Source organism: Sinocyclocheilus rhinocerous, unplaced genomic scaffold, assembly GCF_001515625.1.
Source record: "Sinocyclocheilus rhinocerous isolate Xijiao unplaced genomic scaffold, SAMN03320098_v1.1 scaffold1635, whole genome shotgun sequence".
NCBI classification, from domain to species: domain Eukaryota; kingdom Metazoa; phylum Chordata; class Actinopteri; order Cypriniformes; family Cyprinidae; genus Sinocyclocheilus; species Sinocyclocheilus rhinocerous.
This window is the reverse complement of record NW_015627629.1, coordinates 952228-967997: the sequence shown is the minus strand read 5'-3', so window position 1 is coordinate 967997 and position 15770 is coordinate 952228. Positions and strand designations below refer to the sequence as shown.

At 36.3% G+C, this 15770-nt stretch overlaps 3 protein-coding genes across 3 annotated transcripts in view; 1 reads left to right on the top strand and 2 right to left on the bottom strand.

The window, feature by feature from the left end:
* The window catches only part of zdhhc22 (zDHHC palmitoyltransferase 22), a 3716-nt gene extending 1298 nt beyond the window's left edge, over positions 1–2418 (top strand). Inside the window, exons 2-3 of the mRNA XM_016544213.1 lie at positions 1082–1639; positions 1721–2418. Of these exons, the coding sequence (XP_016399699.1) occupies positions 1084–1639; positions 1721–2007 (843 nt within the window). The 5' untranslated portion in view covers positions 1082–1083 and the 3' untranslated portion in view covers positions 2008–2418. The remainder of the gene's footprint in view (positions 1–1081; positions 1640–1720) is intronic.
* A 1861-nt stretch (positions 2419–4279) lies between these two features.
* On the bottom strand, positions 4280–8375 carry cipca (CLOCK-interacting pacemaker a). The gene is made up of 4 exons (XM_016543497.1): positions 8226–8375; positions 7567–7682; positions 7162–7331; positions 4280–6285 (listed from the first exon to the last, which is right to left on the bottom strand). The coding sequence occupies exons 2-4, from the start codon at positions 7610–7612 to the stop codon at positions 5431–5433; spliced, it is 1071 nt and encodes a 356-aa protein (XP_016398983.1). The 5' UTR covers positions 7613–7682; positions 8226–8375; the 3' UTR covers positions 4280–5430.
* Positions 8376–9670: 1295 nt separating this feature from the next.
* The window catches only part of pgfb (placental growth factor b), a 29593-nt gene continuing 23493 nt past the window's right edge, over positions 9671–15770 (bottom strand). The window contains exons 2-7 of the mRNA XM_016543508.1: positions 14012–14048; positions 12666–12862; positions 12372–12451; positions 12142–12171; positions 12003–12065; positions 9671–9726 (exon numbers count right to left, since the gene is read on the bottom strand). Coding sequence (XP_016398994.1) covers positions 9705–9726; positions 12003–12065; positions 12142–12171; positions 12372–12451; positions 12666–12862; positions 14012–14048 — 429 coding nt within the window. The 3' untranslated portion in view covers positions 9671–9704. The remainder of the gene's footprint in view (positions 9727–12002; positions 12066–12141; positions 12172–12371; positions 12452–12665; positions 12863–14011; positions 14049–15770) is intronic.

The window sequence follows — 15770 nt, the reverse complement described above, 5'->3', positions numbered from 1 at the left end:
GAGTCCCCATGAGTCTGTGTGTATTCAGGTTTAAGTCCCCACCAGAATAGAAAAACAGGTACACACATACACACACACACACACAGGCCTATATATATTTATGTCTTCTATGTTAAAATACTTTATCCGGTGTTTTTATACTGTACAGACCGTATATTCTATTGCCCTACACCAACCCTACCCCTAAACCTACCCCTTACAGGAAACTTTGTGCATTTTTAGATTTTTAAAAAACTTCATTATGTGTGATTTATTAGCTTGTTTACCCGTGGGGACCTCAATTTAGGTCCCCACCGTGACACGAGTCCCCACGAGTCTGTGTGTATTCAGGTTTAAGTCCCCACCAGAATAGAAAAACAGGTACACACATACACACACACACACACACACACAGGCCTATATATATTTATGTCTTCTATGTTAAAATACTTTATTCGGTCACAGTTTCATGTGCAAAGACGTTTAAGATACATGAATGTATTCCTGGATATAAAAGTGTAAACACTGTGGCTTTCAACATTGCTTATTTTTTGTTTAGTCCTACTTAGCAACATGGGCTCAACCAATGGCGTGAGTTGGGGGCGGGACTATCCGTTTTGCCGACCAATGGAAGGCGGGGGAGTATTTAGGAAACATGTTTGAAACATGGATTATTTCTGAAATTTCGTCTGGCTCTCTACTGGAGCACAAATTTCACACCTCTCCTTATTTACCTATGAAATTTCAAAAATAATTATTATTTCCAAATTATTATTTTTTGTATAAATTATGTGAGCACCATTCCAGTTAATTTCGTTTGAACTTGCTTGATACTTGTTGGCACAGTATAATTCTTTATTGACAGACAGTGAAAACTATCCATGTATTTTTTATTTAAAAAATATGTGTATTTAAAGCATCATAAAGTATAAATTAGGTTTACAGTATGTCAATGACTTTCTTTCATCATTTTCGTTCAAGTAGTGTTATTTTTCATGTGGATAAACTGCTGATGCTAAAGCCAAGACGAAATGTATGATTTTATCATCTTCAGTTAAATACATCTTCTGAATTAAGACATTTTTTTATTAATCTAACACAGGCATGTTGTTCAGGATGGTAAAACTCAGACTACTCAATACGATTGCACCTGCATACTTCTACACTGCAACCGTGGTCACATTCACCTTCCACTTCCTCCTCTTCATGCCCACTGTTTTCCGAAGTCCAGATGTGGCGCGAAATCCCACCATGCTGGTCCACATTGCCGTCTTTCTCTTCCTCATGGGGAACGCGCTGGGCAATTACACGATGACTATATGGTACCCATCTGAGAGTGCCAACGAGACAGTTATTCCAGTCTGTTCACCCGACTGCCCGGACCGAATTGATGCCCACTACCTCCTGAATGGACGCCACTTCTGCAAAGTGTGTAAGAAAGTGATTCTAAAACGGGACCACCACTGCTTTTTCACAGGAAACTGTATTGGGAATAGGAACATGCGCTACTTTATTATGTTCAGCATCTATACATCCTGCTGTTGTCTGTATTCACTGGTAATTGGGGTGGCGTATCTTACGATAGAATACTCCATTTCCTTTGAGAACCCACTGACGTTCCTCACTCTTCTGCCACTCTCGACAGGTTACTTCTTCCTCGGTAAGTTTAAATCAGTCTTTCTTGAGGCTTTCCTGCTTCAAATATCCTGGATAAGAACATTCTTTCTTTTTCTTCCCTCAGGTTTGATTTCAGGTCTCCAGTTCTTTCTGGTTATAATGCTATACGTCTGGCTGGGTATCGGACTAGTGAGCGCCGGTTTCTGCTGTCAACAGCTTCTACTTGTAGCCCGAGGGCAAACCTGGTGTGAGCTGCAAAAAGGGCAGTTGTCAGAGGGTCGCGGGACCTGGCGTGCCAACCTGACTGATGTTTTCGGTTCCCGTTGGGCTCTGGGCCTTTTCCTGCCAGTTCAGACTGTTGAAACCGTACCTGGGAACTGGCAGGTCTACCATGATCACAAACATGACTGAAAAGCCAAGAACTTGCCATATCAGTGTGTTTATCATAAGTTGGCCTGAGTGGAACTGTTATTAAATATGATAAGGGCTCCAGTTCACTTGAGTTGTATTAGCCCACACAACTGATCTACATTTTTAGTGGATTTCTGTCATCGCTGCGCAAATTAGGAGAGCGTTATGTCACAAAGGTGTGGTAAAACCCATATCTATGTCTGTCATCACTGTAAACTGAAACTCAATTTCAGCCCTAGTTCAGGGCAGCAGTGATTCGCAGCGGTAACATCAGAGAAGGAGGCCAGGATTAAAGGATGGAAGGGTATTTACAAAACAACGCACACTAGTTAATCAGCACACTATTACACAAGTGGCCTGCTAAAATGTGGGTAACATTTAGGTTAGTTAGAATTTGAATTGGCCACATGCCACAGGAAGGTAAAATGTAATTTAAATTGAAATGTACTGAACTGCAATTAAAAAAATCAACATAGGTAATGCATAAATAATAAATGAAATAAATACTTTTGGCTCGGTTTCTTTTAGTACTTTTATTTAACAAGAATGCATTAAATTGATCAAAAGTGACAGTAAAGACATTTAGAATGCAACAAAATATTTCTACTTTAAATAACCGCTGTTCATTTAACCTTTATATTCATCATCCTAATGGTTTACACAAATATTAAGCATCACAACTATTTTCAACATTGGTAATATGAAGTTATTTTAAACTGTAATATTTTCATAATATGACTGTTTTTACAGTATTTTTGATGCTTAGTTAGCATAGGAGACTTTGAATGTATGTCTTCACATACTTTGCATTTCTATTTAAACATTACAGCTATATGAACTTTTTGATACCACTTCCATTCAAGTTTAAAATTTCTGAAATTTCAATTCATCCTGTTTGCTCCCAGTTCATTTAAACAAATTTCTGATACTAGACCAGGCTTTAATTTTCAATTAATTTATGAACAGCACACATGTACTTGATACCATCAAAACATTATTTTACTACACTTGATTGCAAGATAATTTTCTGTTACTTAAATGGCAGGTATTTTGTGGTTTAGGCTTGCAGAAAGCATTTTGAGTTTGGTGCTATTTTAAAATGTCTTTTTGCATTTCAACTGGAGGACGGATTAGCAAAAAAATGCTGATTTACAGCATGATCAAACCAAGAAGTAATTGTGTGCTTATTTTTTCTGTGCACTCCAACATGGTCAAAATAATTAGTAATAATGGAGGGTCACACTGCAATACTGCAACGGTTGGAGTTAAAAATCATCAAATGTGTTCTACTGAAGAAACAAAGTCACCTACATCTTGGATGCCCTGGGGGTAAGCAGATAAACATCAAATTTTCATTTTTGAGTGAACTATCCCTTTAAGTTTCATGCCAGCGTTTCATTTATTATAAGTGCACGCTTACGATTGCTCCGCTCAGTCCTGTTTGACGTTTTGAAACATGGCCGTCAACATCCTTTCTCTGCAGCTGAATTGAGCATCTTATCAAAACATCTTAACTCTTCACGTCCATCTTGACTGGATCAGTTGACTATGTTTAGTTATTTATAAGCTGAAGTTTCCATTTGCATTGCCAATTACACTATCACAGCTAAAATGTTATTTTCATATCATTTTTCTAACACCTATTTAGTTGTTATACTGTTGTGAATTAATACATTTCTGTATTAATAAGTTTCTGTATTAGATACATGAAAAATATGGCGTGCAATGATAATGAACATGCACTTTCTGTTGAAGAATACAGCATTTTCTGTGCTTTATTTATTTGTAACTAATTAGGTTACCACCAAATCTCCTTGTATAAAATGACTTCAACCAAAACACAACTTTAAGGACTTTTTTTTGTTTTTTTCTTGGAGACCTCCTTCAAACTTAAAACACATTAAACCATGATTCACTAAACAAATTATTGTTCAAACTTTAACTAATAACCAGGGCATAGCAATGATAATGAACATGCACTTTCTGTTGAAGAATACAGCATTTTCTGTGCTTTATTTATTTGTAACTAATTAGGTTACCACCAAATCTCCTTGTATAAAATGACTTCAACCAAAACACAACTTTAAGGACTTTTTTTTGTTTTTTTCTTGGAGACCTCCTTCAAACTTAAAACACATTAAACCATGATTCACTGAACAAATTATTGTTCAAACTTTAACTAATAAACAGGGCATATTTTTTTAAATATTTTACATTTTATATTTAAAAAGCCTTTATTTTTGAAGGCACATAAAATGTCAAATGACACCTATAAAGAATACAAAACAGCACTTCAGTACAATGCTAATACTAAACAAGACTATTGCATAGATTTCTACAGCAAAAATATGTCGTTCAGTAATGGGTTCCGATAAATCAACACGATGTGTACAGCAAAGCACACTTGCACAGTGTACATGCTATGACATCATAGTGCATTCATTAACCTGACCTCTGTCATCAAAGCTTATTACCTGCTTTCCCAAACACAATAAACAGTCTGTTTGCATGCAGTATAACAGATTGCTATGGGGAAAAAATCAACCAGTACATTTGCCAATTTGATCATTCACATCCAAATCTTTGTTAAGAATGTAAACTCAATAATATGACACAAGGCATTACAAATAACAACCACTGTTGAAATGCTACTTCAAAAACACTCCGACCAGCACAAATGGTTATTAGTAATCTTACCCTTAACGTCCATTGGTCTTTCTCGTAGATAACAAGAACATTTACTTGGAGATGCATTTCAGAACACATTATACACATACAAATAATGTTTATTACAAACACATTTTTAAAAATTTTCACAAAGATGATCCTGAATTTCACATTTTCAACTGAATTTAAAAACAATTGGGAATGGTGCACTTAAGTATAAGTACTCAAATCTCTGTCAAAGGCATTTATTAGATACAGAGATTAGAAATGAACTCTTTTCCCTTTTGATTCATTCTGAGCAGAAACTATTTTTACATTCCAGTGTTCTAAGGCCTCCTTTCCGAATAGTAACCAATTAGATTGAGATAAAAGAATGGTTAATAGCATTCTTTTTTTAAATAGAGACTACACTGCTAATAAATTCTGAATCACTGAATCAGTTTATTCTGAAAAAGATGCAGTTTTAACCTAAACATTGTCTTTATATACTTTGGACAAAACCACAAGAATAAGAATGATGTTGGATAGATAACACTTGGAGTGATAACTAGATTTCTGGACTCTATTGAAGACTTAAATCTTTAATGTTTCCAACTGATATTATGACAAGACATTGAAAATTTACTAAGCAACTGATTAGAAATGTGCCAAACTTTAAAAGGTCTGAACAAAGGTGGCAAAAACTGCAGAATACAACCGCTGAAATATTAAGATCTGAACCTGCTACTACACCATACAACCCACGTCTGTCATATCCTACTCTGCACCCCTTACAGAGTCCACCAGTGTGTCCACTGGCGTCTCTTCACTGTTTCTGGATTTCTGGAGGATAAGCTGCAATCTCGTCCAGACTTTGGGATCTCCACTACATATGGCCTCCAAGAAGAGGTCAGTCTGAGCCTGCAGACTCTGAAGTTGGGCCTGGGATCGTTTATTTTGTCGAATAAGTTCCTTTGTGCGCAGTGTGATGCCCAGCAGTCCTGACCGATTCAAAATGTTATACGTGTTGCAGAAGCGTTTGCGTTTGCTGGAGCTTGGAGAAAGGGCCTCTGGGATATTCTCCACATCACTGCTCTGGGTGACTGAAGCTTTGGGACTCTTTGGAGGGAATGAAGCAAGGAAGGAGTCAGTGCAAAGTGAGAATAGTGAAGTGGTGGTGTGGGGCTCCTGAAGGTCAGAAAGCCTGGATGAGGAGTTTTCCACACCCATGTCTTCAACAGTGTGACCAATTTCTCCCAGTGAAGCAATGTTGGGGTCTACACCGTAATCTTTAAATGTCTCAGACACATCCTGCTTCAAAGAGGAACTGTGGAAAGGTTTATCATCGTAACGGCGTTGTTGATGTCTTACACCATGACTGTGGTTGGACCTCTTATTCATAGCACTGGGACCCTCGTCGACTGTAGACCCTTGTGCAAGATGTGGGCCAATTTTTTGAAAGGTGTTTTGCATGGGAACATGTTTTCTGGAATGTTTCTGCTTGTCAGAACTTCTGCCGGTACAGTCACCAGCTGGCATGACTGGCTGTAGGAAAAGCAGCTGGGACTGAGGAACCACATCTAGTGAAGTGTTTAAGCGCCAAGGTTTTAGTGCAGGGGCCACAGAGTTAGGCTGAAACAAGAATTATCAATTAACAATTTTGAAAAACAGACACAGTACATTTTTTTATATAGTATATGACTAGATTCTTCCTTTTCTTCATTGTGGATAACCTTATGTCATTGACCCAGCTGCAATATTTATAAAACAATATTTATAGTAATCGCCTCATTCATTTATGCAGCATGTTTTCGCTTGCTAGCTCTAATAAGAAGCAGCAGCAGGCATGAAATGCGCATTTATATCACATCTTGTGTGTATGGAAAACGACTGTACACACAAGAGGCAATAAGAGCCTAGGCAAAGCCTGTCTACTATTGTGTACCATGGAAACATTTAATTATCCACACCAATAAATTAATTAGGTTCAGTAAAGAAACCATGTTGTGAAATATCTCCCCTTTTATCAATATCTCCGCTTTAACCAAACCCATTTCTGAAATGGTAGGTAAACTTGCTTTAAAGGGCAATTCAGATGCCTTTTACAGTATATTAATAAATGACTGTTTTTGATATAGATTTAATGTACAATATTAGAAGAAATTCACATTTTTCTTGCCTACTTCAGTTAGTCATATTACTTTGAGTGATTTAAAGTACATAAAACCTTGTTGATCAGTTTAAATTATTTACAAACATCTTATTGTTAGTTAATATTTCGTGAGCTGAAGATGCTGAGTAGCAAGCATTGGAAAGTATTCAATCCAAGAATCACAAGGCAAATGGCAGAAATGAGCTGTAACTACCAACATATTTAGAAAATATAGTTTTGAGACCAAAACAATACCGTAACTGCAACAAACAGATATGTGTCATGAGCTAAAGCTTTTCCAGAAAAGCAACATACGGACACAAGGACACTTACAGAATTGTATTAATGTGTCATACCTGCTTGAGAACGAGGTTGTTCATTACGATCATGGGAGAGATGCCTGGATGTGAGCCAGGAATGAAAGGCACCCGAGGAGCTGTTGGCATGCTTTGTGCTGCAGTACTGGTTGGTCCCATGTCTTCAAAGTCGGTCTGGTCCAAAGCACTAAAATATCCTGAGCTGGCATCTACAGTGAGAAAATGTTGTAAGGGTAGATCCCAGTAATTATGTGCAGTTATACACATATAACAACGTAATTATACACAATATTGTATAAATATAATACGTAATAGGGGATTAGTTATAATTATACTGCAGCATTTGAAAAAAACAAGGGCTGTGAAATCTACTTTGTAGTTAATGTAAGCTGAGAAATTAATAATACAAAACTAGGAAAGCTAGGAAATCTACAAACGACAAACCTGAATCTCTGTCGAGCTCACTGGAGGCTTTCCGTTTGTTGCCCATGTTGGATCTTCTCTGGTGGTCCGATTTGTTGGATTTCAGTCCATCTGTACAGCCCTGATCCAGGCAATGACTGAGAGCAGGACAGAGGCATGGATTAAATAAAGGAAAGTCAAAACCCTGAAAGATAATAGTCTTGTGTAACATGAGCACATTTATGACTCAAGCCAATGAAATGCAGCTCCTGGCACTTAAACTCACTTAAAGACCAAATACAGGGCTTATAAAGGTTTCATAAACAAACAAACAAAAACTTTATCATAAATTACCAAATATTACTAAACAAAGTTTCTCATGGTAAATAAACAGCACATGAATGAATCAGAGAAGCAGAGACTGAGAGAGTGCCATGAAAACAAGTAAACAAGTCCACGAATATAAGCTATGACCTTAATGCACCCCCATACAGAATAAAAAAACATCTCAACATCTTAAAATACAGCTTGCCAACCAGAGCAGCACATTGTTGTAGATCTTGTATTGAATAGTTTATACATGCAGTACGGAGCCTGAATGTCGCGAACCCGCAACTGCAGCACCTGATACACGATGCCAAACACGAGACTCTCCCATAAACACACACCACAGCACAAAATGCACGTTTTTCAATACTCACCGAGAACAATTCTCCTCAAACTCCCTCTCTTGTTAAGGCTTGTGTGTAAAACGACGCTTAACGAGTGAAAACTAAGCTTATACTTCTGTTGTTGTGGAAACTGGATTGCCCTGAGAGCAACGTGAGTTTACAAACAGCTCCGCCTTCACGACTGGCTTAAATGGCTGTTGCCAGGGGAACCGCCGAATCGTCACTTGCTTAACAATGCAAGACACGCCCTATATTTCCATATCGCCTTCTGATTGGTGCAGAGATGAACCCTTGCGACTATAAACGTGACTCTGAAGTGTGGCGTGAAATCTGCACTGCAGCGTCAAGAGTGAATCTAGCACGCGCTGCAGGGTCATCCCCTCCATCCCATAATTTTCAATACATAAAAAAGTAATGCAAAGAATGAAAGCCACACAACAAACAAAACTGTATTGACACGTCAATGACACGCAAAAAGTTTGCTTATCACAATTCAAATAAATAAATAAATATTGGTAAAGGCGCATTATTATTATTATTATTATTATGTCCACAGATGCTATAAAATGTAAAACTGTCAATTTATTTAGAAATATTAGGTGATCCTTCTTTTTGGATGGCGATCATGTGTCCAGGTGGCCCTGAATTCACCACTACATATCTTATCCGATCCTTAAGATCTTGTCTTTCTAAGTCAATGGAAATATTAAACACAAATGTATTTCCACATGGTCATGCCCTAAAGTACATGGCTTTTGGCCAGTTGCAGCAACCACAGAATTGCCATCCCAACAGGCCCAGAAAAGTCTCATGGGTAACTTCACTAACGCCAACCTCGGGAAGAGTCATGCTCCAAAAAACGACATAAATTCTATTACTCATTGCCAGAATATATATTGCATTAAAACTGAAATCAGATACATCAAATCAATTGGAATGTTAATAATGAATACATGAAAAGATTAAAACCCAAGAAACACAAAGATCATTCTAAAAATATTGTATCGCATTTACTGAATGTTTTATTGAATTTCTTTACTATATGAAGAGCATGGCACTAGACTAGATCCAATTCCCCTTGAAATAAACACTTATGCTTTAATTTACTGCATGTAACTGAAATGAAATGGGACATATTATTAAACTGATTTTAAACTACATTTGAAACCTTATTTTAAATCAGATTTGTTAACTGTAATATTTAATATTTATGTTAATTGTATGATCGTGCAATTAATAAAGTGAAACTTAATATATACTTTGTATATATCTAAATGACATAAGTCATATATAACAACCTATTCCAGTCTTTGATCAAAATCACACACACACACACACACACACACACACACGTCAAATGTTTTATAAAATACTTTTTAATAATAATCAGAAATAGCAAACAATAGTCACTCTATTACGAAAAGGTACTCTTAAAGTTGTATAATATTAATACATATAAACAATATTTTGAAAAACACACGATTGGCTGGCATCACGGCGAGACAGCGTTTACCTACGGGGAGGCTGACACCTGTAAGAGAGCACACATTACTGTAAGTGTGCCACTTATGCTCAGAGAACAATGCACTCTTTGTACTTGTGTCCTTAAAGTACATTAAAAAACCTGCTCTTATCACTGAAATGTGGAGACTTCATTACTGCTTTGTTTCAGACCCTAGTGGGACGAGGTTCTTCATGAGGTAATATCTGCAATAACTGGTTTTTAGTGCAACAGTTAATATTATGACTGAATCAACTTGACTACATTAGTGGTTCTTACTGTAATCGGGGGGCAGGGCCTCAAGATGACTTGATATAATTTAAAATAAAGACAAAACAAACATTAAAATAAGCTAAAACAAAAATCAAGATTTTTCTTACTTCACCCACTCTTAGTTTCTTATAGCTTACCCCCTCAACAGCTGTTTTTTCTTAGTACAAAATCCAAACTGATCACACTTGTAATATCGCTAGTCATTCTTTTAAAAACTGATATCATGCTTTCATTACAATCCACATGTTTTCATTCAATATAATCATTGTTTCAAAACATAAGATTATTGTACATATTGATTTGATTTGATCTCCAAAACACGACAGTATGATCTTCTTTCAGTTTTGTACTTTTAGCAATCAGTTAATTCAAGAGCAAACAATGCAAGATAGAATCACCTTTGTTGTTGAAATAATTACAGTAATACAGGCAATAATTGTCACATTACATAACTTGCATAACTCACATAAAATCCATAATGTTTGTAAAAGTATTTATCCGGGTTGTTATCAAAAGGTGTGATGAAGGTATGCCATGGCCATAATGTTTTGTGCCAGAACAGAGTTTACTGTTAATGCAGTAAATGTCCTCACTGTGCCATATGACTGAATCTATACTGTAGCTGAACTTTTCAGATGAAGAGTGAGTTATAGTAATGTGCAGACTCTACCATGGTAATGCCTCTATACACACTATCACATGGCATAATGTAATGTAAAATGCTGTATTTGATGCCATCTGTCTCCCTTCTTCTTATACATCTCTGATCAATCTCTAATCAGTTCCTCTCCCTTGTATCCTGCTGTGTTCACAAATTGCCAAACACACAGTTTTACAAATGAGGACATCCTCAAAGGAAGGTTTTCAGCAATTTTGTCAGGTTTTGCTCATTTCTGGGTACGATAAGATAAATCACTTATAGTGTAAAAATAATTCATTACATTTGGTTACCCCTGAATTGCAAACAAGTTCTTTATAAACTATGTCTATTGAATCTATATCTATAGATGTCTATAGATGCACCAAATGATTCACTGATTAACCATTAAGAAGAGTTAGACTAAATAATAGACAAATGTATTTATTACGGGGCTGACAAGACGTGAGACGTGCGGATCCATATGCAAGCTTTATTAACATCAGAGGAGGTCAGAAACACAGGCAGGGTCGAACGGTGGCAAGCAGGTATATGGCGGGCAAGACACAAGAATAGTCCTAGGGCTAGCGTAGGTCATCAGTGCTGTGTGCAATCAGTGCAATGAATGATGGGATATGTAGTCCGGGGTGATATGCAACAGTGTGTAGTGCGAGAGTCAATGAAAATGGAAAGGGTGACCTCTGATGGCTAGCAGACGGAAGTTCATGGACCGGATACGTAACAGTATTAAACTAAATGAGTAGACACGCAAATGAAAAGTTTGATAGTAAGAGCTTTATGAAAGGCAGTTACTGCGAATGAAACATTTAGTGAAAAGGATACTTTCTGATTGTGTGTATTGTACTAAGACAATAGAAAAATATGCTGAAATGTTTGAAAAAAGTGCACTTTTAATGATCTGCTGTCATATTAGTTGTAAGAGTTTTGAAAATGTAACAATTGCTTGTGAAAATAGTACCAAAGCGACCTGTAAAATATTTTATTAAGTGGAAATTGTGAGTGGAAAATATTTAATCCTCAATTAAATCACAAATAACTAGTCATGGAGCCCTCACATATTATTGTGGATGATGGTGGCCTTCAAAAAGGGTGAGAACCACTGGTTTTCACCAATGAAAGTCATTTTCAAGGGTCAGGTCAAGTAGAAATTCATTTTCACTGAAAAAATCAATCAGTCAAAGGGGTGATGCTGATAAGAAATATATTTAGATTTCATTCTGTACAGGAAAGTATAGCTAAAAATGAGTTTGATCCAATTAAAAATGTTATGTTACTTAATTTCAGAGTGCACTATGTATTTTGTGATTATCTATGCATATTATTGCCTTGTTAGCTTAGCAACATGCTAATGTAAAACCATCAACATTTAACTTACTTGTCACAATCTTTCACTCTCTTTTTCTCCTTCCTTTTTCTCCCTCTGTTTCTGGGTTTCCATCTACAGCAAAACGAAGAATCATTGAAATTCCAATTTGTCTGTATACCAAAACTGCATAAGTGTGATAACTTGTTACCTGTCTTGTTTTGTTGTAGGTTTTCTTAGTCTTGGCATCACAGTGTTAGAGAAATCATGGAGTGACAGAAAAGCGGAGGGATTATTACAAACATATGTCATACTTGATAAATTCAGCACACAAAACAAATTCTCAACATTTGTGTTTAATATGTGTATCTATGACAACAATACAAAGCTGTATCACAATGGAAAATGTGGTTACATTAACAAAATTGATCTTTTCCTTACCTACATTCACAGGCTTTGTGCTCCACAAAGGTCATCTCCACATATTCCTGGCCCTGCTCTGCTGGCTTGATCTTTAACAACTGAAAAAGTCTTAATATTAATATCAATCCCAACCATGTGCCTGACACAGACAAAACAAATTCTCTTATATAGATATCACTTCAGAAAAAGAATAGTCCAAATAAAGTCCAATATATAAAAGTATGAGCTAGTATTCATAATTATTGGTACCATCTTTTGTGCTACTTTTGAAACAGTAAATATCGTCGGCCTTGTCAAAGGAAAAATCCTTACTTGCATGGTGGTGTTAGAAGTGAGCGTAGGGTGACACTCCAGATTCTCATCTCCACAGCAACCAGCGCAGCGGACCAATGGCACGCAGGCGGGGCTGAAAATATGCTCCACCTCTCCAGGGTACTCCTGAACCACTTCCACTAAGTTCTCTATAGTGCGGCAGAAGCTTTTCCCCCAAACCTCTTGAAACAGAATTACTGCAACACAGCACAGAAATACAAGACCTTTACAAGTGTGCATGAAGATACAAGAAGAAATTACTGAGCGTTTGGAAGCAATCACTGAGCAAACTGTCATGACAACTCTCGGAGTGTTTAGCATGGCAATGTTAATGAGTTTGGTCTTGGTGGAACAGATCTGCTACATCCACGGACATGCTGCTGTGAGCATGTAGGAAATACTGCTGCTGCACATATTACATATATGAAATAACCCCCATATATAACCTACATGAAGTTACCCCGTAGCAGATCTATACAGGTGGAGCTGGGGAAGGTGAAGGTTTCTGCAGCGCGGTGCAACTACTACAGCAAGCACTAGCCGAGTATCTGAATGTTGAGCAGCAAGCTCATTGGCTGCTGATGTGAAAGAAACCATCAGCTGTGCCATGCGAAAAATGATGTGATTATATCAGATTGAGTTAGAACCCATGCTCTGGTTCAGCCAACTACAGTTTCATCTCAAAATACCTCTCAAGACAAATGTATATACTGTATATGACCCATATTTACATATGCAGAAATGTACATATAGTACAGATTTTATTTACATTGATAGTTTGAGTTACAAAATCTCTGGAAAAGGTCAACAAGAAAAATCTCTGCAGTGTGTGTGTGCATATCTGTTTTTCATTTATCAGGATTTCTTAAAAGAGAGAATGTACGGTGGCCGAGAAGTGCAGAGAATGTCCTGTGGGATCTTGCAGAGAATGGTTCTTTATTACCAATTTTGACTTTTTACTGCCATATTACTCTCGTTATTAGTGTTATTAGTGAGTTGGTGTAAGTTTCTCACTTACATTTGAAATAAAGAGACTATAAATATTTATCTGACAGCCAATTTGTTTAAAAAGTATCCAAAAGGGCTCTGCTTAATAAATAACACGTCAAGTAAAAGGACTTTGTAGGTTTAATATAATGTAGTCTTTTTTTTTCAGTTCCTGCTGTAAAATATCCAATTCTCATGTGTGTCTGATCCTCATAACAAAGAGAAAAATGTAAAACAGAAAAAAGATAAGAACTAATTCAACCTACTTATGTTTATTGAGTAGTGGTTGCTATAAGATTTGAAAACATGTGTATGAGACTGTATTTGATATGTTTTATGTCATGAGGTGATTCTCTTACCTTTAGCAGTGCTGTTTATGTTTACTAAGGAAGAACTCTGCAAAAAAAGAGTGTAAAAACAGACAGATTATAATATAATCTCTGTAAAATTATAAACGAAAAAATCAATAAAAATGTATATTAATTAATATAAATAATAATAAATAATAGAAAGCCTAAAGAAAAGTAATTATTATTTTAATAAATAAGAAAAAGATGAAGAAGCAGCATCAAAAAGGGTGGTGTTACATGAGTACATGTGACATCTTCCCCTTTAAGAACATTATATAGTTAAATTAGGCCTAATTTAAATTTAGATTAAAATTTGTGAAATTTGTGGTAAAAAAAATAAATAATTAATACAAATAAATAAATAAAATAAAATAAAAAACCTTTCTGGTGTAGAAACACAGACTTTGCATAATTGACATCATTCTGATGTCTGGAGAACATGACATTTTTCATCAAATTGCCCCAAAACAGTTTAATCTGCAGGTGAGACAACCTAATTTACCCATAAAGCAGTGCTTCCCAACCTTTTTTTTTTTGTCTCCCACAGTCCCATCAATCAGTCCCACCTTTTCAGTCACACTGGCATCAAAAGGGATCATGTATCACTTCTTCAACAACCAAGTATCCCTTGGTTGGGAATCACCAACTTAAACAACTTAAACGAAAAGGGCCTTTAAACAACAGCACTCGCTGGTGGCAAGAAACAATAATGCATGTTTCCTTCTATGTGTTATTACAGGACATTTACTCTGTGAAAATCTCTCTTTCACATGTGCCAGGGCAAGAAGCTGAGCTGTAACGTGTTCCCGTTTGTGCGTGTCTGTTCAAGTTCTAAATTTGCTATTTTCCAATTGTCCATCTCTCTCTGTGGTTATTTTCAATTGAGCCTATGATAAACAGCATGTTTTTTTTCCCTATCAACCAGAAAAATGTAGGAATCAGTGTGGTTGTAAGTCAGCGCCTTAAGTCAGAAACTGCATTCAACACTTTGGATGGGAGATAGATACATCCACCAACCTCCCCATCCCGAGAAAATATAAAATAATGTTTGTGAATTAAATGAATCAAACGAATCTCCAAACCTTTGCTCTGCAATATATCATGTTATATTGTATTGCACTATACAGATAAAGTCAATCAATTATAGCCTATATAAATTAGAAAAAACTAGAATCATGATTAGGCAATAAAAAGGATCTGGGCCCTTCTGGGCCACACATTAAACCAGGTAAGTTACTGAAAAATTACTATATATTTTGTACACACAAACAATAGTGTTCAAAACTTCAAAAAAGTCAAAAATTCTAAAATTTCAGCCACCACAGCAAGACTAGGTTGTGAAAGTGGAAAGGAAATGCTGCAGGGTCAATGTGGTCATTGCGTTGCAATTTTCATTCTGAAAAGAGGGAATTTACTGAGACATTTTCAGTAAAGAGAAAGTACTTCCATTAACCCCATGCTAAAAAACACAATTGGCAGTGCAGAACTTTTAACTTCTTGTTCCCTGCTGAAAAAAACTTAAACAAGGTTAAGGGGCCATTCAAACAGAATACATTTCTTTGATATTAAAAACGAAAGATGCAGGGTGGAATGAAAACACACACTTGGTCCAAAGACACGTTTTATGAAAAATCCTTAATATACAATGTTTTTCGCTGAGCTTGTGACATTGTATTCTAGGATTGTCTGCATAGGCTGCATACAGTCTTAAATATGCTTATAAGGCATAATAATTTTGCTGCAGACTTTGTATTATTCTTATGCTGCA

Bases quoted from the DNA above. Each gene is read 5' to 3' on its own strand.
- cipca (XM_016543497.1), bottom strand. From the start codon at position 7,612: ATGGGCAACAAACGGAAAGCCTCCAGTGAGCTCGACAGAGATTCAG. The intron at 7,332-7,566 runs GTTTGTCGTTTG...TTCTCACTGTAG, and splicing joins TGAGCTCGACAGAGATTCAG to ATGCCAGCTCAGGATATTTT. The intron at 6,286-7,161 runs GTATGACACATT...TTCTTGTTTCAG, and splicing joins ACAACCTCGTTCTCAAGCAG to CCTAACTCTGTGGCCCCTGC.